This window comes from Stomoxys calcitrans, chromosome 3, assembly GCF_963082655.1.
Source record: "Stomoxys calcitrans chromosome 3, idStoCalc2.1, whole genome shotgun sequence".
NCBI classification, from domain to species: Eukaryota; Metazoa; Arthropoda; class Insecta; order Diptera; family Muscidae; genus Stomoxys; species Stomoxys calcitrans.
In genome coordinates this window covers 82540758-82563067 of record NC_081554.1, presented here as the reverse complement: position 1 = coordinate 82563067, position 22310 = coordinate 82540758, and the positions used below count along the sequence as shown (strand labels likewise).

At 36.6% G+C, this 22310-nt stretch overlaps 1 protein-coding gene and 1 long non-coding RNA gene across 2 annotated transcripts in view; both read left to right on the top strand.

The window, feature by feature from the left end:
• Window positions 1-22310, top strand: part of LOC106081913 (uncharacterized) — a 128799-nt gene that overhangs the window by 7042 nt on the left and 99447 nt on the right. The window lies entirely within an intron of this gene.
• LOC131995824 (uncharacterized) lies at window positions 1324-9032 on the top strand. Its single transcript, XM_059364987.1, has 2 exons — window positions 1324-1418; window positions 8278-9032. The coding sequence occupies exons 1-2, from the start codon at window positions 1333-1335 to the stop codon at window positions 8750-8752; spliced, it is 561 nt and encodes a 186-aa protein (XP_059220970.1). The 5' UTR covers window positions 1324-1332; the 3' UTR covers window positions 8753-9032.

Here is a 22310-nt window from a genome sequence, read left to right as displayed (position 1 = left end):
ATGAAATATCGCATGGAACACGAAAACAAATTTATTATACTGAACAAAGGCATACATTTCTAAAAGATAAAAGATAAAACACATTTAATTAACTTTCCTGTAAAAAACGTTTTAATACTTATATTGTAGATCAGTTTGCAGGTAATGCTAATGCTAATGGTGCTTGTTTACTGTACTTTATCCTTATTTTTAAGAAATGAAATAAGTTTGAACTTTGATAATAACTCAAAAATATTTTAATATGAATCAGTATGTATTAACTTTACAGTACATAAATTTTTCCCCCTATTTTTAATATGTATTGATCTGGCAATTAGGGCTCTTTCTTTTATCTCGTTGGCAGTTCGCATATTCTACGAACTGGCCTGTCAAGTAAAGACTAAGCATAGGGTCTCTTCTTGTCTCAGCAGCGGACCAGATCACATCTCACCTAAGTATAAATAAAAGTACAAATGTAAGTTGTTTGAAAAAAGGAGCATTTTTATTTCCCTTATAACTTGACTGCAATATTTGGTATTGTGTCTGACCACAATCCCGTGGTTTCCTACTCGTTTCCCACAACTCCTTGGATCTTTCCAATTTTGAAAAGAATTGTTTTAGATCCATAGTATCAACTCCCGATACTCTTACCTTTTCCCATCCTCTGGGTAAAGCGATTTTCTCCCACCATTGGTGTAATGGTAATTCATAAATTTATTTATTTATGAACCCATTTTTAAATCTAAATGTTTTATCCCCATAAACTTTAACATGGTCCATTCGAGCCTTGCTTGTTATCTGGCAACCTCACCTTTACTAAAAAGTGCAACGAAGTAAAAAGTGACAGCTAGTGCTGAACACGTTTTATCACTATTTCCCGTATTCTCGCATTCTTTAAATTGCTACTCAATATCAATTTTTTGCGTGAAGAAAAAGTGTTTTGACAAAATATTCGCTGAATATCAATTTTTTTCGGGAATAAGAAAGTGTTTTATTTTTGATAGTTTTTGCTGGACAGAACAGTGAAAATTAAAGGATAGAAGTGAGTAAAGAATCATTTGCGTTTGGAGGACTTCACGTCCCAAAAAGAATATTAAAAAGCAAAAAAATTCTTTTTTATGTGCCTTGTCCAGAATATTAAAGGAAACGCAAGAAAGCCGGAAAGTATATCAGCATTCCATTTGCCAATCCAGATTCCCATCTGTTGTGTTCCCCCTACTGGATAGGGATTGGTCGTCAAACGTTTTTTTTTTTTTTTTTTTTTTCACAAAAACGTGCAATTCTATTATTTGAAGCAGGGGTGTATCAAAGGTTCACCCCCTCACCGACATTGGACGAAAACCGCATGCTGCAATGCTCCTCTTGCCCACGGTCGTCGCAGCTGGATCTTTCATCCCACAAGTGGTACTTCACATGGAATTAATTCTCTTCACTTCAAAGTAAGTTTCCAAATTATTCCTATTTTATTATCACAAATACAGTCCATTTACTTATCCGTACACCACCCCCCTACTCTGGGGCTCCCGAAAAGTGTAACTCAATTCACTTAACCATTTACATATCCATTCCCCCCATCCCCTGGGGCTACCAGGAAGTGTAACTCAATTCAATTAACCTTGAAACAACGGTCTAATATACGAAAGAAAAAGAAAAAATAAACAACAACAACTTACGACTCAAATGTTGACATCCACTTGGAGCCCACATTAACATTTGCAAATAAATCCCCCAAATCAATTCTTGCTTGCGATCAGTGACTACTAAACTATATAACATTCGGTTTAACATTCAATGTTAGCACTCATTGCTTAATGTGGTTCTGAACGTGGGTGTTAAATTCCCACTTAATATGTACTACACACAGTAACATACATATTGTTATCCGAGGACAGTGCTATTCAAATTGTAAAAACTCTCTCGAAACAATCATTAACAAATGTTAAATTATTTTACCTCAAAATATTATATCAACAATTTGTTTTGCATGAACTCCAACTTAGCTTATTTGGGTTCGGATCTTCGGTGCTAGAAACGATAGCTTAATCGACCAAACCCAAAACATACATATTTTATCAATTTTATACGAAGTGTTGGTTAACATTGTTAAAATGAATGTACATATAGACGAAGGCTCAAAGTGAGAACAGTTTTACAGACCCTTGTGAATTTTGGAAACATTTGAAAAGCTGTTATGAAATTTTGCTTGTGTAACTGGGAACAGTTCGTTTTAATTTTAAGCAGTAATTCAAACTATTATTGCCTTTACATTGAATGTCAGTGGCATATTCAAATTGGAAACAGTTTTTACATTTTTATGAACCAACAACAGTGTAAAAATCGGGCTTATAAATCTTTATTGATACCTTGTGGCGAAATTGGGAATAGTTTTCCTAAATACAAGAATTTTTTAAGAAACCATCGTTCAATTTTATATGTGAATAAGGAAATAGGTCTTTGAAAGATTTTATGTATCAAACCCCTTGATATTGAGATATTTATATTAGAACGAAGAAATTTTGTCCACACTGGGAACAGTTTTGAACCTATTACCTTTTTGAATTATATGGTACAAAGAACGAGAACAACCCCAACGTTAATTATTTATTTTTTATATTTGTGTCACTTCCATAATAGATATTATTATTTTCTGTATTTGTGTCACAAATATATACCGTCTTTTACATATATATATAAATAAATATAACAAAAATACCCATATTCTCTTATTGGTTTGTCCTCTCTGAAAACCCTTTTTATTATTTTTATTACTTTCTTTTACTCAAGCCTAAAGTTTTTCAAAACTTTGAGGGCACTTCCATTCCTTGGAAATTGCAAATTAATATTTTCATCCAGTTTTGATATATTTCCTTTCGGAATATCCCTTTATCCACAATGGAAGACTTCATTTTCGATTCTGATAATTTAATAACATTTTCTGCTAGCTTTGGCGACACGCCCGTGGAGGACCTTTCCGATTCTCGCCTTGAAGTTGCTCTTCAGGAGCTAAATGATAGATGGACAATTCTTCAAAAGACTTATAGGACACTTTGTATTTCGAAGGACTCAAATTCTGATGAGGGGCTGCTACAGTCAGCTAGACAGAAGTTTGTTAAATGTACAAGTGACTTTCAGTCTTGTAAAGCCAGGATTTTGGACTTGCAAAAGACCCTCATAAACCCCTATAATTCATCCTCTTCTCCTGTTTTAGAAAGTCCAATTATGGACAACTCTGTTCCCTGCATAAAGGTCCCTCCTTGCGACACAGAGATCTTCTATGGGGGCTATGAGGAATGGCCCTCATTCAGGGACATGTTCTCCGCAGTGTATGGAGAACATCCCAGATTATCGGCCGTACAAAAGTTGTATCACCTTCGTTTGAAGGTAAGAGGCCAGGCGGCACTTATTGTGAAGAAATATAAGCTCTGTGGAGAGAATTTTGCTCTGGCGTGGGATGCTTTAAAGACTCGTTACGAAAACAGGAGAATTTTGGTTGACAACCAACTAAAAATCCTCCTCAATTTAAAGCAAATCCCCTCCGAAAGCAGCGAGGCCCTTCAGGAAATCCAGGCTACAATAAATGATTGTTTGGCCGCTTTAAATGCTCAGAAAATTTCCACAGCCGATTGGGACCCTATCCTCGTGTTTTTGTGCTCTACAAAACTCCCACATGAAACCCTTTCACTATGGGAACAGTCATTGAAATCACATAGGGATCTCCCCAATTGGGACCAAATGGATACCTTTCTTTCCAATCGGTATGAGGTGGTCGAAAGACTCAATAGCATCCAGGGCGCCAAGAAAGGGAACAGTAGAAAACAGGATTCTGATATTCATGCTTTCAATACAGAAAGTAAAGCCCAATTTCCCTGTAAGATTTGCAACTCCAACCATTCTCTTCGAAGCTGCCAAGAATTCCTAAAAATGAGTCCCCAAGCTCGCAGCGAATTTGTACGGCAGAATAATACGTGTTTAAACTGCTTGTCATATACACATATTCGGAGCGATTGCAAAAGCAAATTTCTGTGCACAACGTGCAAGAAAAACCACCATACGCTCTTGCACTTTCCCAATTCCAACACCAAATCTTCTCCAAACAAGTCTAACGTAAATACCACAAACCCTGTTGACGTAAACTCTCCTATTGAATTACCATCCACTTCCACTCCTAGCCAAGACTTTTACCAAGTGACCCAAACGTCGTCTCATTATGTTTCCGAGAACAACCAGCTCTGCGAGAAAACCCTTTTGCCAACCGCTTTAGTCTCCATAATCCATAATGGAGACACATTTAGTGTTCGTGCTTTTCTTGACCAAGGGTCAGAAAAAACCTTTATCTCTAAACGTTTGCAGCAGCGTTTGTTGCTTCCAACCGAACCAATGAATTTTCAAATACGGGGAATGGGCGGCGGTGTAGTGGCAAACTCAAAGTCCTTTTGTAAGCTCACCCTATATTCGAGGAAACATGACCACTCGCTGGCCATCCAAGCAATTGTCGTCCCCAAGATAACCCGACTACTGCCAAACTTTTTTGTCCCTCAATCAGATTATTCTTATGACGATTTATCTGATTTAGATCTGGCTGATCCTGAATTCTTTTCTCCTGGACCCGTAGATTTGTTGATCGGCAGCAATGTCATGCCAAAATTACTTCTTGATGGGGTCAAGAAGTTGCCAAATTCTCTTTTGGCCCAAGCGACTATATTTGGGTGGATAATTAGCGGTCCATTAGAAACCCTCAATTGCTCATCATTCGCTATTGAAACCACCGAAACTTCTGAGGATCCGATAAGCCAACAACTGCGATTGTTTTGGGAGCAGGAAGAGATTCTTTCAAGCCCTCCTATATCCCCAGATGATGAGTATTGCGAAAGTTTTTTCTGTCAAACCACCACTCGAAACGCAGAAGGTCGATACATAGTAAAACTTCCTTTTAAGTCCGAAAATCACAAGGAACTAGGTCTAGGCATTTCACGACATATTTCCCTTATCCAGTACTTGCGTATGGAACAGTCTCTAGGCAGGAAACCAGAAATGGCGAACACATATTACAATATATTAAAGGAATATATTTCCCTTGGCCATATGGAGGAGGTTACGCCTCATGAAATTTCCAAAGACTCATCTCAAAGTACATACTACCTGCCCCACCATGCGGTCCTTAAGCCTGACAGTCGTAGTACAAAAGTGAGGGTTGTTTTTAACGCCTCTCAGCGAACCTCCTCAGGAAAGTCCCTTAATGACGTGTTGTATATCGGTCCATCCCTACAATTAGACCTTTCGACTTTGATTTTGAACTGGCGTCAGTATAGGTACGTTTTCAGCGGTGACATCGAGAAGATGTACCGCCAGATATTAGTTCACAAGGACCACACGAACTTCCAAAGGATACTTTTCCGGCCAGAACCCACTAGTCCCATTAGAGATTATGCCCTTAATACCGTGACTTTTGGTGTTAGTTCAGCCCCCTACTTGGCAATAAGGACAATTTTGCAGTTAGCTCGTGATTCAGCGGATACACACCCTCAGGCGTCTCAAATTTTGCAGAGAGAAATTTACGTCGATGACGTCCTCTCAGGAGCACACAATATAGCCTCAACTATTGATTCCCTATCACAATTAATCAAAGTCCTAAGTTCAGCCGGTTTTCCTTTCAAAAAGATAACTTCAAACTGCCCACAAGTTATAAATTCCGTCCCAAAGGATTGTCTGTTGGATACGAATTTTCTAAAGTTCAATGAAACTAGTTCGGCAAAGACATTGGGTATCCAATGGAACGCCCTCAACGACCAATTTTCGTATCAAGTTGCAAATATATCGCCCTCTGAAGCTATAACTAAAAGGCAAATATTATCGGCTTCTTCGAAGCTTTTCGACCCATCTGGTTGGATTTCCCCAATAATCATCCAGGCAAAATTCCTTTTGCAACAGCTGTGGTTGGAAGGGACCGATTGGGACGAGAATGTAAAGCCCTCCTCTCTATTAAAGTGGAATAAATTTGTCGTAAATCTTTCCCAGCTGGCTGATATAAAAATACCTCGCTGGATCAATTTTGCCCCATTATATCATACGCAGATACACGGTTTCTGTGACGCCTCAGAAAAGGCGTACTGTGCTGCGGTCTACTTGAGAACTCGAACGGAGGATTCTGTCCAGTGCCACCTTCTTGTCTCCAAAACGAAGGTCGCTCCTATTGATCCAGTCAGTCTCCCAAGATTGGAACTTTGTGGAGCCGTTTTACTCTCGAAATTAATGAGACAACTCATAACCTCTCTCCCAATTCAGAACTACGATATGTTTCTCTGGTGTGATTCGTCCATTGTACTGGGCTGGCTGGAAAAACCACCTAATACGTGGAAAACTTATGTGGCCAACAGGACTTCCAAAATCCTCCACAATGTTGGAAACTGCATCTGGCGTCATATACGCTCCGCAGATAATCCAGCAGACCTAGGATCCCGTGGGTGTAGCTCTGTTGATCTCATGAATAACACATTGTGGTGGCATGGACCGACATGGCTTCTTGGCCCCCCCGAGGATTGGCCAAAGTCCAGATTCTTATCTGAGAATCCACCAGAAATGCGAAGGATAAAAGTATTTCACACGTTCGATGACCAATCCGACACATTAGAAAGGTTTTCAAAATGGGACAAGGCCATACGGGTTCTTGCTTATGTTTTCCGATTTTACTCCAAAATCTCAAGATCATTTGATTATCCCCCATTCACAACACCCACTATTTCCTTTCAAGAATTTAATTTGGTGAAAAATCGACTCATTACCTTAACCCAAAAAAGGTATTACGCATCAGAGTATCACTCTCTTTGTACAGCTAAAATAGTTAGCAAGAAAAGCTCACTTTACTCCCTTAACCCCTTTATTGACTCAGACGATACCATAAGAGCAAATGGAAGGTTGGTCAATTCAGATCTCACTTATAACGAACGTCATCCAATTATTTTACCGGCTCAATCGAGATTTTCTGAACTTTTTGTAAAATTTACACATGAACTCCTCATGCATGCTGAACACTCTCTTATGCTCAGGACCATTAGGCAAGAGTATTATATCTCAAGGCTGCGACCACTCATAAAAAAGTGTATTAGAAACTGTAAAACGTGCGTCATATACAAGCAAAAGGTTCAATCCCAAATCATGGCTGCACTGCCACCCGAAAGAACCAATTTTTCCCTCCCTTTTACTGTGACTGGCTTGGATTTCGCAGGCCCCTTTTCCATTAAGACTTCCATTGTTCGACAAGCAGCATATCATAAAGGATATGTCTGTATTTTTGTTTGCTTTTGCACAAAAGCGTTACACCTTGAGATCTGCTCTGATCTCTCCTCCAATTCGTTTATAGCAGCCTTTACAAGGTTTGTGGGTCGAAGAGGCCTACCGAAACAACTTTATTCTGACAACGGGACAAACTTCGTGGGAGCTGAAAGAATCCTTCGAGAGTCCTTTGAACACTTTATAAAGTCCTCATTCAAGGACATCTCTGAAAAGTACTCATCCCACGGTTTTAATTGGTCCTTTATCCCTCCAAATGCCCCACATATGGGAGGGATTTGGGAAGCTGGAGTAAAATCCTTTAAAACTCTTTTCCGAAAAGTGGCACATAATTATAAGTACACCTTTGAAGAGTTCTCCACTCTATTAATTCGTATTGAAGCTGTTTTGAATTCTCGGCCACTATCACCTATGACCGATGATCCCCACGAAATATTGGCATTGACACCAGGACATTTTCTGAGGGGTGCCCCATTGATGGCCTTTCCAGAAACACCCTCAGAACCCCTTTGTTTAACAGATAGATGGGATAAACTCAAGGCTCTTCAGCACCAATTCGCTCGTCGATGGAAGGACGAGTACTTGAAAGAACTCCACAGAAGGTACAAGTGGAAAAATGTAAAGGACGATATCTCTATCGGCCAACTCGTTGTCATTAAAGACGAACTTCTCCCACCATGCGAATGGCGATTAGGGAGGATTAAGAAAACTTACTACGGTAGCGATGGTCATGTTAGAGTGGCGGATATACGTACACAGATGGGTGTTCTCACAAGACCAATAACGAAGATTTGCCTTCTCCCCTCGGACACGAAGACTTGTAGTAAAAATCCTTCAACATTTCCTACAATATCCTAAAATCCCAAAATAGTTTACTTTCCCAAAATCATTTGAAAATCTCCTTTTTCAATAAAACATCAGAGGTGTCCAGTATATGCTCCATTTCTTATTAAAGTTTTTGTAAAATGTTGCAAATCTTTATCATTTATCCAGAGAAATATTCCATTATAGGGGTCCTAAAAATTCAAACCTACACCAGTGTCTCATCTGCCGTAAGTATCATCCGTTGAAATACTGCAAAATGTTCTTGGCAATGAGCGTTAAGGATCGGCGTCGAGCTGTGCGAGCTCATGGGTATTGTATGAATTGCATGGCAAGATCACATGATTCGGCAGGCTGTACATCACCGGACTTGTGTCAGCGCTGCGGCCATGCACATAATACACTATTGCATCTTCCTATTACAGATCGTATACAAGCTAGACCTTCCAAAAAATGTGAAACTCCAAGAAATGTACGCTCTAATGTCACAAGGCAAAATAAATCGGTGAGAAACCAAAATGGAATTAACAGACGGAATTTAGCCGAGTGTAAACGACAACGATCTCAACAAAAGACAACCTCTTCACTTCCTCCCACTACAAATTTACGGCGATGTGTGCAGAATGCGATGATGGCATTGGATCGTCTGCAAAGGACTCTTTAAGGACATTAGACCTTCTCTCTTTGGCCAATACTGGCCAAGGGGGGCAGGATGTTTACTGTACTTTACCCTTATTTTTAAGAAATGAAATAAGTTTGAACTTTGATAATAACTCAAAAATATTTTAATATGAATCAGTATGTATTAACTTTACAGTACATAAATTTTTCCCCCTATTTTTAATATGTATTGATCTGGCAATTAGGGCTCTTTCTTTTATCTCGTTGGCAGTTCGCATATTCTACGAACTGGCCTGTCAAGTAAAGACTAAGCATAGGGTCTCTTCTTGTCTCAGCAGCGGACCAGATCACATCTCACCTAAGTATAAATAAAAGTACAAATGTAAGTTGTTTGAAAAAAGGAGCATTTTTATTTCCCTTATAACTTGACTGCAATATTTGGTATTGTGTCTGACCACAATCCCGTGGTTTCCTACTCGTTTCCCACAACTCCTTGGATCTTTCCAATTTTGAAAAGAATTGTTTTAGATCCATAGTATCAACTCCCGATACTCTTACCTTTTCCCATCCTCTGGGTAAAGCGATTTTCTCCCACCATTGGTGTAATGGTAATTCATAAATTTATTTATTTATGAACCCATTTTTAAATCTAAATGTTTTATCCCCATAAACTTTAACAGTGCTACTATTTGGAACGGCACTGTACATGCTCTGTAAATTTAATACCCTCCACCAAACGATAGGGGTATACTAATTTCGTCATTCTGTTTGTAACTCCTCAAATTGTTCTCATGGCATTTTAGGTCGATTTAACCATGTCCGTCTGTCTGTCTGTCGAAAGCACGCTGACTTTCGAAGGAGTAAATCTAGGCGCTTTAAACTTTGAACAAATACTTCTTACTAGTATAGGTCAATTGGGATTGTAAGTGGGCCATATCGGTCCATGCATTGATATAGCTGCGATATAAACCGATCCTGGATCTCGACTTCTTGAGCCACTAGAGGGCGTAATTCGTATCCAATTTGACTGAAATTTAGCATGAGGTGTTTTGTTATAATTTCCACTAACTGTGATAAGTATAGTTGCAATCGGACAGTAACCTGATATAGCTGTCATAAAAACCGATCTAGAGGCTGCTATTCCTATCCGATTTAGCTGAAATTTTGCATGAGGTGTTTTGTTGTGATTTTCAATAACTGTGTTAAGATTGGTTTAAATCGGTCCATAATCTGATATAGCTGCCATATAAACCGATCTTGATTTCTTGAGCCACTAGAGGGCGCAATTCTTATCTGATTTAGCTGAAATTTAGCATATGTTGTTTCGTTATGACTTCCAGCAAACGTGGTAAGTATGGCTCAAATCGGTACATAACCTCATATAGCTGCCATATAAACCAATCTGGCATCTTGACTTCTTGAGCCACTAGAGGGCGCAATTCTTATTTGATTTGGCTGAAATTTTGTACAACGGCTTTTTCATGACCTTCAACATACGTATCAAATATGGTCTGAATCGTTATAGCCTGATACAGCTCCCCATATAAACGATCTCCGTAATTTACTTCTTGAGACCCTATAGGTCGCAATTCTATTTCAAATTGGCTGAACTTTTACACAATGACTTCTACTATGATCTCCAATATTCAATTCAATTATGGTCGGAATCGGATCATAACTTGATAAAGCTCCAATCGCGTAGCAATTCCTTTCTTTTATCCTTTGTTTGCCTAAAAAGAGATACCCTAGATGGCTGAATTTTTGCATGAAATATTCTGCTTTGACTTCCCTTAGCCATATCAAGCGGTCTAAATAGGGTTATAGACTGATGAAAACCGCATACAATCTGATCGCCTAATTTGACTCCTGGAGCATGTAGGGGGCACATTTATTTTGCTGAAATGTTAAACGAAGTTCTTATATACCCAACACCGTAGGATAGGGGTATATTCATTCATTCATTCCGTATGCAACACATCGAAATATCAATTTCCGATCCTACAAAGTATACATATTTCAGATCGTCGAACAATTCGAAGACGATTTAACGATGTCCGTGTGTCTGTTCGTCTATCCGTCTGTCCGTCCGTCTGTTGTAATCACTCTACAGCCTTCAAAAATTGAGATAATGAGAAGAAATTTGGCACAGATACGTGTTTTTGATGCACGCTGGTTAAGTTCTTGAACGGGCCAAATCGGACCATATTTGGATATAGCTGCTATATAAACCGATTTTCCGATAAAGGGTCTAATGAGCATAAATGATATATTTTTCATCCGATTTTGCTGAAATTTGAAACAGTTCTCGACATCTGAACTAAATATGGTCTATATCGGACTATATTTATATATAGCTGCCATAGATACCGATCTCCCTATTAAGGTTCTGAAGCCCATAAAAGCTTTATTTTCCAACCGATTTCGCTGAATCTGGAAACAGTAAGTAGTTTTGCGCTTCCTAACACAGGACCCAAATATGGTTCAGATCAAACTATATTTAAATATAGCCGTCATATAGACCGTTCTGCCGATTGAGGGTCTGAAGCCCAAAAAACCTTTATTTATTACCCGATTTTGCTGAAAATTGAAATAGAGGGTTATTTTAAGCCTCCTGACATCTGATCTAAATATGGATCAAATCGAACTATATTTAGGTATAGTTGCCATACAGACCGATCTCCCGATAAAGGGTCTGAAGCCCATAAAAGCTTTATTTTTTAACCGATTTCGCTTAAATTTGAAACAATAAGTAGTTTTACGCCTCCTAATATAGGACTTAAATATGAATCAAATCGGACTATATTAAGTTATAGCTGCCATATAGACCGATCTGCCGATCCCTCGATAAAGGGTCTAAAGCCCATAAAAGCTTTATTTTTTTCCGATTTCGCTGAAATTTGAAACAGCAAGTAATTTTAGGCTACCCGCTATCTATCCCAAATATGGTGACGATCAGACTGTGTTTAGATATAGCTATCATATAGACCGATGTGCCGATTAAGGATCTGAAGCTCATAAAAGCTTCAGTTATTAACCGATTTTGTTGAAATTTGAAATACAAAATTGAACAGTGACTTATATTTATTAGACTATTCAATGTCCGTGCCGAATTTGGGTGCATCGATTATCCAATTTTAACCGGATTGTGACGAAAGGGGGTTTCCATATATACCTGAGGTGGTGGGTATCTAAAGTTCGGCCCGACCGAACTTAATGCCTTTTTACTTGTTATATATAAGATGTTCAAATATTTTTATAAAAATCAGATACAATACGCTTACTTCCCAAAATTAAATTAGTGTTTTTTATACCCTCCACCATAGGATGGGGGTATACTAATTTCGTCATTCTGTTGCTAACTACTCGAAATATTAGCCTGAGACCCCATAAAGTATATATATTCTTAATCGTCGCGACATTTTATGTCGATCTAGCCATGTCCGTCCGTACGTCCGACCGTCCATCTGTTCGTCCGTCTGTCGAAAGCACGCTAACTTTCGAAGGAGTAAAGCTAGCCGCTTGAAAGTTTGCACAAATACTTTTTATTAGTGTAGGTCGGTTGGTATTGTAAATGGGCCCATTCTGTCCATGTTTTGATATAGTTGCCATATAAATCAATCTTGGGTCTTGACTTCTTGAGCCTCTCGAAGGCGCAATTCTAATCCGATTGTATTGAAATTTTGCACGTAGTGATCTGGTATCACTTCCAACAACTACGCTAAGTATGGTTTACATCAGTCCATCTTCTGATATAGCTGCCATACAAACCGATCTTGGGTCTTGACTTCTTGAGCCTTTAGAGGGCGCAATTGTCGTTAGATTTTATTGAAATTTTGCACGTAGTGGCCTGATATCACTTTCAACAACTACGCAATGTATGGTTTACATCAGTCCATGTTCTGATATAGCTGCCATACCAACCGATCTTGGGTCTTGACTTCTTGAGCTTCTAGAGGGCGCAATTCTCGTCCGATTGTATTGAAATTTTGCATGTAGTGTTTTGCTAGCACTTCCAATATTTACGCTATGTATGGTTTGAATCGGTCCATATTCAGATATAGCTGCCATACGAACCGATCTTGGGTCTTGACTTCTTGAGCCTCTAGAGGGCGCAATTGTCGTCCGATTTGACTGAAATTTTGCATGTAGTGTTTTGGTAGCACTTCCAACAACTGTACTAAGTATGATTCAAATTGGTTCATAAACTGGTATAGCTGTCATATAAACCGATCTTGGATCTTGACTTCTTGAGCCAATAGAGCGCGCAATTCTCATCCAATTTGGCTAAAATTTTGCATGATGTGTTTTGTTATGACTTCCAATAACTGTGCTAAGTATGGTATAGAACCTGATATAGCTGCCATATAAACCGATCTGGGATCTTGACTTCTTGATCCTCTAGAGGGCGCAATTCTCATCCGATTTGACTGAAATTTTGTACAACGGCTTCTCTCATGACCTTCAACATACGTGTCTAATATGGTCTAAATCGATCTATAGTTTGATACAGTTCTCATATAAAGCGATCTTCCGATTTTGCTTTTTGAGCCCCTACAAGGCGCAATTCTTATCCGAATGAACTGAAATATTACGCAATGACTTCTACAGTGTTCAGCATTCATTTATGGTCCGAATCGGACTATAACTTGATATAGCTCCAATAGCATAACAGTTCTATTCAATATTCTATATTTGTCTAAAAAAAAGAGATACCGCGCATAGAACTCGACAAATGTGATCAATGGTGGAGGGTATATAAGATTCGGCCCGGCCGAACTTAGCACGCTCTTACTTGTTTGTCATCATAGAAATGGCTTTTATGACGAACTAAATTTCATTAGCAAATTCCACGCCCAAAAACTCGTAGCCTATTCAATGTCTTAAGAAAGGCATTTATGAACTTGTTTACAGAAATTTATTTGTAATAAATGTAAAATAATGGTTATGCTGAGTGATTTATATTTACATTCACACAAGTTTTAAGATTTTTATGCTGGAACTTCTGTAGGAATAAGTAAATAAATTATTAAACATTTAACAGAATAAGAAAGGCTAAATTTTTCTAAATTTCAGTTTGACCTAAACTCCTTTGGGCTAAGAAAAAAACAAAACTCTTCATATGAATAATTAAGTAGTTCTAACGTAGAGGATTTTATTGATTGAGTTTATTGTCATATTGACTCTGTATGTAAGAATATAAATTACATGTAATTTAAAGAAATGTTAATCAAATAAAGTCAATTTAAGCTTTATCTGATCTCATCCAGTGTAACCCGATTTCACTACATTTGAGTTGTTGAGTTTCTGCACGCAACTGTCCTCTCTACCTGTTTTTAGTGAATGCGCATTATTTCCCCCTGACACAGCCGGCTGCCAGTATGTGGTTGATTTTTGCCATTCAAATTGCTTTCTAATTCAATAAATTAGTAAACATTGCCAATGATGTTAATTTATTTCTTTTGTCGTAGCTTCATTGCGGCCAAAGCAAATTGCCAAATAATTATTGCAGCTGCAATTGTCCGGCTTTTGAGTGCGTGCAATTGGAAAAATTTGGTTTTATTTTAGTTTGGTTGTATAATTTGTAACATAAATAATTGATAAGTTTAATTAAAATTGAATGCGGGTATTTATGCTTTATTGGTTTGTTTGTTAGTTTGAATTGGGAAAATGACATGAAAAATACTTCTTTTGCACTTCGTATATTGTGTTGCATTCAAATATCAATGGCATTGCAAATAAACTATCTTTGGTTTCATCCTGAGTATAGAGTTAATAAGTCTTGTTTGACATTAATGAACCTTAATTAAGAACAAGTAAGAGAGTGCTAAATTCGGCCGGGCCGAATCTTCTACACCCCCTACCATGGATGGCATTTACAAAGTTTTTGCACGATTTATCTTAAGAGATAGATAGGCAATAAATATTGGTTGCCCAACAAGTAATTGCGGATTTTTTAAAAGAAAGTAAATGCATTTTTAATAAAACTTAGAATGAACTTTAATCAAATATATAATTGCCATTTTGTTCGATTGTAGTGTGTATATGTGTGAGACAATTGTCTGGCCTTGGTCATGATCATTGTCTGGCTTAGGTAATCTGATTCGCGCATATGGACACCCATCCGCGTTGCCGTGTGAATATACATACGTTGCATATTCACACAGGTGAGCAACCCAACAGCATTAGAACATGCTGGCTAGGCTTAAGCTAGCTTAGAAATATTTTGTTTAAATAAAATTCAATTTAAGAACAACAGCCAATTGAAGTGGTCCTCAATTCTTTCACATGGCGACCGTGAAAATAAAAAAAAAAATAAACCCTACTCGCCGCCATTTAGAGCACAGTGAAAAAAAAACTAAAAACGATTTTTTTTAATTATTCAACGGCAAAAACAACACATAGAAAATAAACATAAATGAAATACAAAAAACTCCATAAAAAAACTGAAAAAAAGCAAACAAAAAGAATTAAACAAGAAGAAAACATTAAAACACAACAGCAACACCAAAAAAGATGAGAACTGAAGCACAATAAAAAAGAATCTTTTTAAGCAAAATCAAGCAGCAATTATAAAATGAAACACTGCACCAACAACAACAACCATCATTTGTTGCTAAACCAACAATCAGTTAATTGCATCTTTTCCAATCCTTTATTATTACCAACAACAAGTAGCAGCAACAACAATACAAATAGAGGGACCGCATCTACAACTTCCACCACCACCACAACCAGAAACGTAAAGATGTTCCAGCATAAGCTAATTCTAATTGGTAAAAATAGTTTAACTGCTTCCATCGCAAAGAGTTTCGCAGGACAACAACAACAATAACGCATTCAAAAGTTAAGTAAAATCCATATACAAATATACATATATGTATAGATTTTTTTTTAAGGAGAAAGACTATTTTTGTCTCGAAAAAAAAAGTAAAAATTTTAATTTATATTATGTACAAAATAAGAAAAGACCATGTTTCAGTTTATGTATTTGTGGACACAGTTTATTTTGTATTTGTATTTGTATTTTATTATGATAAAACCCATACAAAAGACAGTGTCTTATATAAAGCATGGGTTAGTAAATTGATAAATACAATGAGTTCAACAAGTTTTCATTTAAATACAACAATAATTGGTACAAAATATTTAACAATTTAAGCAAAGCTACTGATACAATATTTAAGTTAAAAAAGGTTTAAACAAAACAAAAAAAAAAGAAGAAAAAGAAACTTAAAAGAAAATTTAACAATTTAATCAAAGTTACTAATAAAATAAATTAAAAAAAAAATAGTTATAAAAAAAAACAAAACAAATAATTAATTAAAATGATTATAAATCAAAGATTTGAACTGACGTTCATTACTTATAATTTGAATACTATTGGGAAGATTATTCCAGAGACGTATAGCATTAACAAAGAACTGTTGTTCAGATACACGATATTGATGACGTATTTGTATTACTTGTTTACCTCTTGTAGAGTTAGCAAAACGCAAAACAGAAGCCAGATATGACGGTTCATTGGTATAAATTATCTTGTGGATCATTTGCAACAAGCGTATCTTAAGGAACGAGTTAAAAGAGACACCATATACTTTATTAAGCCTCTTCTTACCGCCTTTGGTTGTTGACGCTGCACAAGTGATTCGTTCAACATATTTAGACTTTAATCGGCGTAATCATTTAAGAGTATAGTAATCATGGGTAGTACGGAATCAAAGATAGAGGATCCCAATGCCAATGTGATTAACGACATTGTTGTAAAGGTAGAAAGTCCTACCAACTACTTCTTAATCATAATTAGTTTATTGGCAGCCCAGCTATTGGTAACTCTTTACCAACTGCATAAGAGGGCTCTACGGAAGAATTATATAAGGGCCGCTTCTGTTGCAAACGATCTTGAAAAGGTATAGGAATCAATATGTCAAAAAAATAACTTAAAAAAAAATCTTGACCAGCCATACTAGCACAAAAAATAAATGAAAATCTTTAAATTTTAGAACTCACATGGACTGGATCGACATAATCGGTGTAGCCAGAATAATCAAAGAGCAGAACTTTGATAGGTCATACAAAAGTCTGAAAGTAGACAGACCGATAGGAAATGAGACATTAGGTCGACACCTTAAAATATTATTTGAAGCCCTGGAAAAAATTCGGACATTTTTAAAAGGGTACTACGATAATCTTACCCCCTCCCACAAAATAGCAGCAGAAGCATATTTTTTTGGATGTACGAAATAAACTAGCAAATTTATTGGAATCTAAGGGCATAGAAAATAGATTGTCAGTGAGTTTCCATGACGAGGTCGTTTTCTACATTAAATTAGAGGAAGTTGGCGAAAACATTGATTGTGAATCACTTACCAAACTCTTTGACATTGCAAACGAGGCAGGAAACATGACACAATCGGTTACGGACTTTCTGGGTTTGGCCACAAGGGTCATACCGGATTTTAACGGAAGCTCCGAAAATCTGCAGAGTTTTCTTGATGCACTGGACCTTATAGATTCAGTAAAAGAAACTCATGAACAGATTGCAGTGAGAGTCATTAAGACAAAATTAAAAGGGACGGCGAGAAACCTTATCGGCTCAGAAGGGACCATCAAGGACATAATAATAACATTGAGAAAATCTGTCAAAGGCGAATCAACTGAAGTTATCACAGCAAAAATTTTAAATATTAGACAAGGAAATAAGACGGCAAACTCGTTTGTGAGTGAAATTGAGGAGCTTACGAAAGCACTGTCTAACGCCTACATTTCTGACGGACTACCTGTAGAATTAGCACAGAAGTACTCAACTCAAGTAGCCGTCAAAACGATGTCGAAAAACGCATCCAGCGATAGAGTTCGGCTTATAATGGAGTCTGGGAACTTTAGCACAATGAATGATGCGGTGTCGAAATTTGTATCATCTTGCACCGAGGGCATGTCCACCTTTGATGTAAGATACTACAATTCGAAATGGTATGGACGCGGAAATAGTCGTGGACGGGGTAATGGCCACTATAGAGGACGAGGTCGTTACTATAGAAACAATCGAGGACGTGGCTCCAATAACCACAATTTCGACAGTCGAAACAATAAAGGTAATAGGAACCGCAACGTGCGTATCCTTACCGAAGAAAATAATGATTCGGGAAACCTGAATCTTCCCTTGGGAGAACAATAGTCCAAAATCCAACTATACATCATATAAATCTAAGTCAGAGCATATTTGTGAAGGCAAAAAACAATTTTTCTAATAACATTCTCACATTATTAGTAGATACAGGAGCGGATATATCTTTATTAAAGCAATTTAATAAAGAATATAGTCAATTAATCAAGTCTAATACCACAATAATAAGTGGTATAGGTGAAAGAACAACCAAGTCATTTGGATCAATTGATTTGGATCTCCAAATTGACAAATTCTTAATACCCCATGATTTTCAGGTGGTGGATAGGAATTTCCGTATACCTTGTGATGGTATTCTTGGCATGGATTTCATTAAGAAATACAACTGTATTTTGGATTTCAATGAGCACCATGATTGGTTGATTCTAAGACCTAACAACTTTCATTGTAATATTCAAGTCCCTATTATATTTTCTGACGTTAACCATAACATTTTGTTACCTGCTCGTTCTGAAGTAATTAGAAAAGTACATATAACAACAAACGAAAAAGAGTTTTTAGTGATGAATCAGGAACTTCAACCTGGTGTTTTAGTCGCTAGCTCTATAGTAAATGCTAAAAACACATTTGTTCGAATTTTGAATACAACTTCACAAAATGTTATACTAAACACCAAGAGTATTGCGACTGAGAGTTTGAAAAATTATGACTTGATTGAACAAAAATATCTACAAAATGACAGAAAAGAGGAAATTCTTTCAAGGTTGGAAAAGAATTGTCCCAAAGAGTTTAAGGATCAACTTCACAAATTGTGTTCTGATTACACGGATGTTTTTGGTTTAGAAACAGAACCAATCACAGCTAATAATTTTTATAAACAAAAGATAAAACTCAAGGACTCGGACCCGGTATATATAAAAAACTATAGGATTCCACATACACATAGAGCAGAAATAAACGAACAAGTAAATAAACTTTTGGCTGATGGTATAGTTGAACCATCCGTATCAGAATTTAATAGCCCACTACTTCTTGTTCCAAAAAAGGCGCTTCCAAATTCTGAACAAAAGCATTGGCGTTTAGTTGTTGATTATCGCCAAATTAATAAAAAGGTAATAGCAGACAAATTTCCCCTCCTGAGTATATAAAGTCGTGACAAATATATAAAGTATATAAAGTCGTGACAAGATCTGAAACTCGTCGAAATAGTCCAAACCACGTTTATGACGATACTCGTGGAAATTTTTCAATCGAAGAGCCCAACGTTTATGACGTCATTAATTTTAATGATGTTAAAAAATTCGTTAAATTAAAGTTATCTTTAAACCAGTGTTGCTAAAAACATGGCAAAGTGATTTTAAAACGAATTCATGTTGTGGATTTGTGTGCTAATGGGAATTTTGATTTAGATCAATTTTTCCACAGGCTTAATAGAGAAGCTGGCGCACTGAAAATCTCCCAACTTCAGATGGCACCAAGCGAACAAATATTTAAATTTGTTCCACTTGATTTATTCAAGAAAACGGGCAAGAAGATATTAAATAGGGTAAAAGTAGCGCTACTACCTATGGTGACCATTATAAACGGAAATAAAAAAAGACTATTACTGTTCATAGCGATAGATTAAAAATATTTAGAAAATAGATTAGAGACAGGCCTGTTCACCAATTTATTTTCATAGTTTTTTTTGGTATTTCTTTTTAAATATATTCAAATTCGTGTACCTTAATTAAGTTAATTTTAGCATTTATTACTATTTTTTTTTTTGTAATTTTGTTAAATGTATATCCTGTCACTTTGAGAAAATTAATCTAACTAACACATAACATTTAATTAAATTGTAGAATTAATAATTAATGTTTTTTTAAATTATTTTTTTTTATTCATAAATTTTGTTATAAATTTTAATAAATAATATAAAATAAAAAAAAAAACTTTTGTCATATACTTTTTTTTAAATATAAATGAATAATAAGGAATCTTACTAATTTTAAAATCCAATAATGTTTGTTTATATAAAAATCAAATTAATTTTATAACATAATTTTAAATATTTTCCTCTCCTTTTGTAGTAATAAATAAATATTAAGCCATTTTGTAATTCATACAAAACAAAAATTATTTAACTTTAAGATTTTATTAAAAACGTTTATATTTTCCATAAGAAATAATTATCTATTAAGTAATTTTGTACATATTAAAAAATGATTAGCAAGTAATCATTTTTTTGTGAAAAGGGAGATGTAGTGTGTATATGTGTGAGACAATTGTCTGGCCTTGGTCATGATCATTGTCTGGCTTAGGTAATCTGATTCGCGCATATGGACACCCATCCGCGTTGCCGTGTGAATATACATACGTTGCATATTCACACAGGTGAGCAACCCAACAGCATTAGAACATGCTGGCTAGGCTTAAGCTAGCTTAGAAATATTTTGTTTAAATAAAATTCAATTTAAGAACAACAGCCAATTGAAGTGGTCCTCAATTCTTTCACACGATAATCTTTTGCCATCTTCCTGGCAAATTTAGTATTCCCCTCTCATAGAACTTCTGGCCTTTATCTGCAAAAAACTGAACAAAATGCGATTTTATAGCCTCATCATTGCCGAAAGTTTTACCATTTGAGGAGTTCTGTAAAGATCGAAATAAATGTTAGTCTGATGGTGCAAGGTCAGGGCTATATGGTGGATGCATCAAAAGTTCCCAGCCAAGCTCACTCAGTTTTTGGCGAGTGACCAAAGATGTGTGCGGTCTAGCGTTGTCCTGCTGGAATATGACACCTTTACGATTGACCAATTCTGGTCGCTTCTCCTTGATGGCTGCATTCAATTTGTCCAATTGTGGACAGTAAACATCCGAATTAATCGTTTGGTTCCTTGGAAGCAGCTCAAAATATACCACACCCTTCCAATCCCACCAAACAGACAGCATAACCTTCTTTTGGTGGATATCAGCCTTTGAAGTGGTTTGAGCTGGTTCACCATGCTTGGACCATGATCGTTTTCGACTAACGTTGTTGTAAGCAATCCATTTTTCATCTCCAGTTATGATTCGTTTTAAAAACGGATCGAATTCATTGCGTTTAAAGTGCATGTCACAAGCGTTGATTCGGTTTGTTAAATGAATTTCTTTCAATACATGTGGTACCCAAATATCAAGCTTTTTCACCAGTCCAAGACTTTTTATGTGAAAATGAATGGTTGATTTTGGTATATTTAACTTCTCTCCTATCCCACGCTCAGTTACATGACGATCCAATTCGATTAATGCTTTGATTTGGTCATCATCAACTTCATTTGGCCGACCTGAACATGGCTCATCTTTAAGTGAAAAATCTCCAGAACGGAATTTGCGAAACCAATTTTGACACTGTCTTCCTTTTAAGGCTTTATCACCATACACATCTCGTAACGTTTTAGCAACCTGCTCCGCGTTTTTTCCTTTACGGAAATAATAAAGTAAAATATGGCGAAAATGCTCCTTTGTGGGCTCCATATTAAAATTGACGCCAAACAAACAAATGTAAACAAAATTTCGCGCACTTTTTTTCTAAAGCAAGCTAAAAGTAACAGCTGATAACTGAAGAAGAAAGAATGCAATTACAGAGTCACAAGCCGTTGAAAAAATTTGTCAACGCCGACTATATGAAAAATCCGCAATTACTTTTTGGGCAACTAGTTGTTTTTCGTAGTTGCTCAATAAGTCAAATCGAGAATGGGTCATATGGGAGCTGTGTAAGACTATAGACCGATTCTGACTATACTTTGGACAATTGATGTATGTCATAGTAAAAGTCATTGTGCAAAATTTCAATCAAACCGGGTAAGAATTGCCCATTCTAGGGGCTCAAGATGTACATTGGGGAGATTGATTTATGCTGGAGCGATTTATTGAAAGTCATAACAAAACATCTGCGTCCTCTAGAGGCTCAATAAATCTAGATTCGAGACCGTTTATATGGCAGCTATATCAGGTTATGGACCGAATTGAACCATAGTTAGCACAGTTGTTGGAAGTCATAACAGAACGCGTCATTCCGAATTTCAGGCAAATCGGATAGGAATTGCGCCCTCTAGTGGCTCAAGAAGTTAAGACCCACATCGGTTTATATGGCAGCGATATCAAAACATGAACCGATATGGCCTACTTACAATCCCATCCGACATACACTAATAGGAAGTATTCATTCAAAATTTCAAGCGCATAGCTTTAGTCCTACTAAAATTAGCTTGCTTTCGACAGACCGACTGACAGGCGAACGGACAGGGCTAAACCGACTTAGAATGTCAAGACGATCAGTAAGAATATATATATATATATATATATATATTTATATATTTATATATTATATGGGGTCTTAGACGCATATTTCAAGGTGTAATAAACAGAATAACGAAATTAGTATACCTCCATCCTATGGTGGAGGCTTTAAAAACATGCTAAGTTCGTCCGTGCCGAATCTTAGTTATTATTT

Bases quoted from the DNA above. Each gene is read 5' to 3' on its own strand.
- LOC131995824 (XM_059364987.1), top strand. From the start codon at position 1,333: ATGCTCCTCTTGCCCACGGTCGTCGCAGCTGGATCTTTCATCCCACAA. The intron at 1,419-8,277 runs GTAAGTTTCCAA...ATTCCATTATAG, and splicing joins TTAATTCTCTTCACTTCAAA to GGGTCCTAAAAATTCAAACC.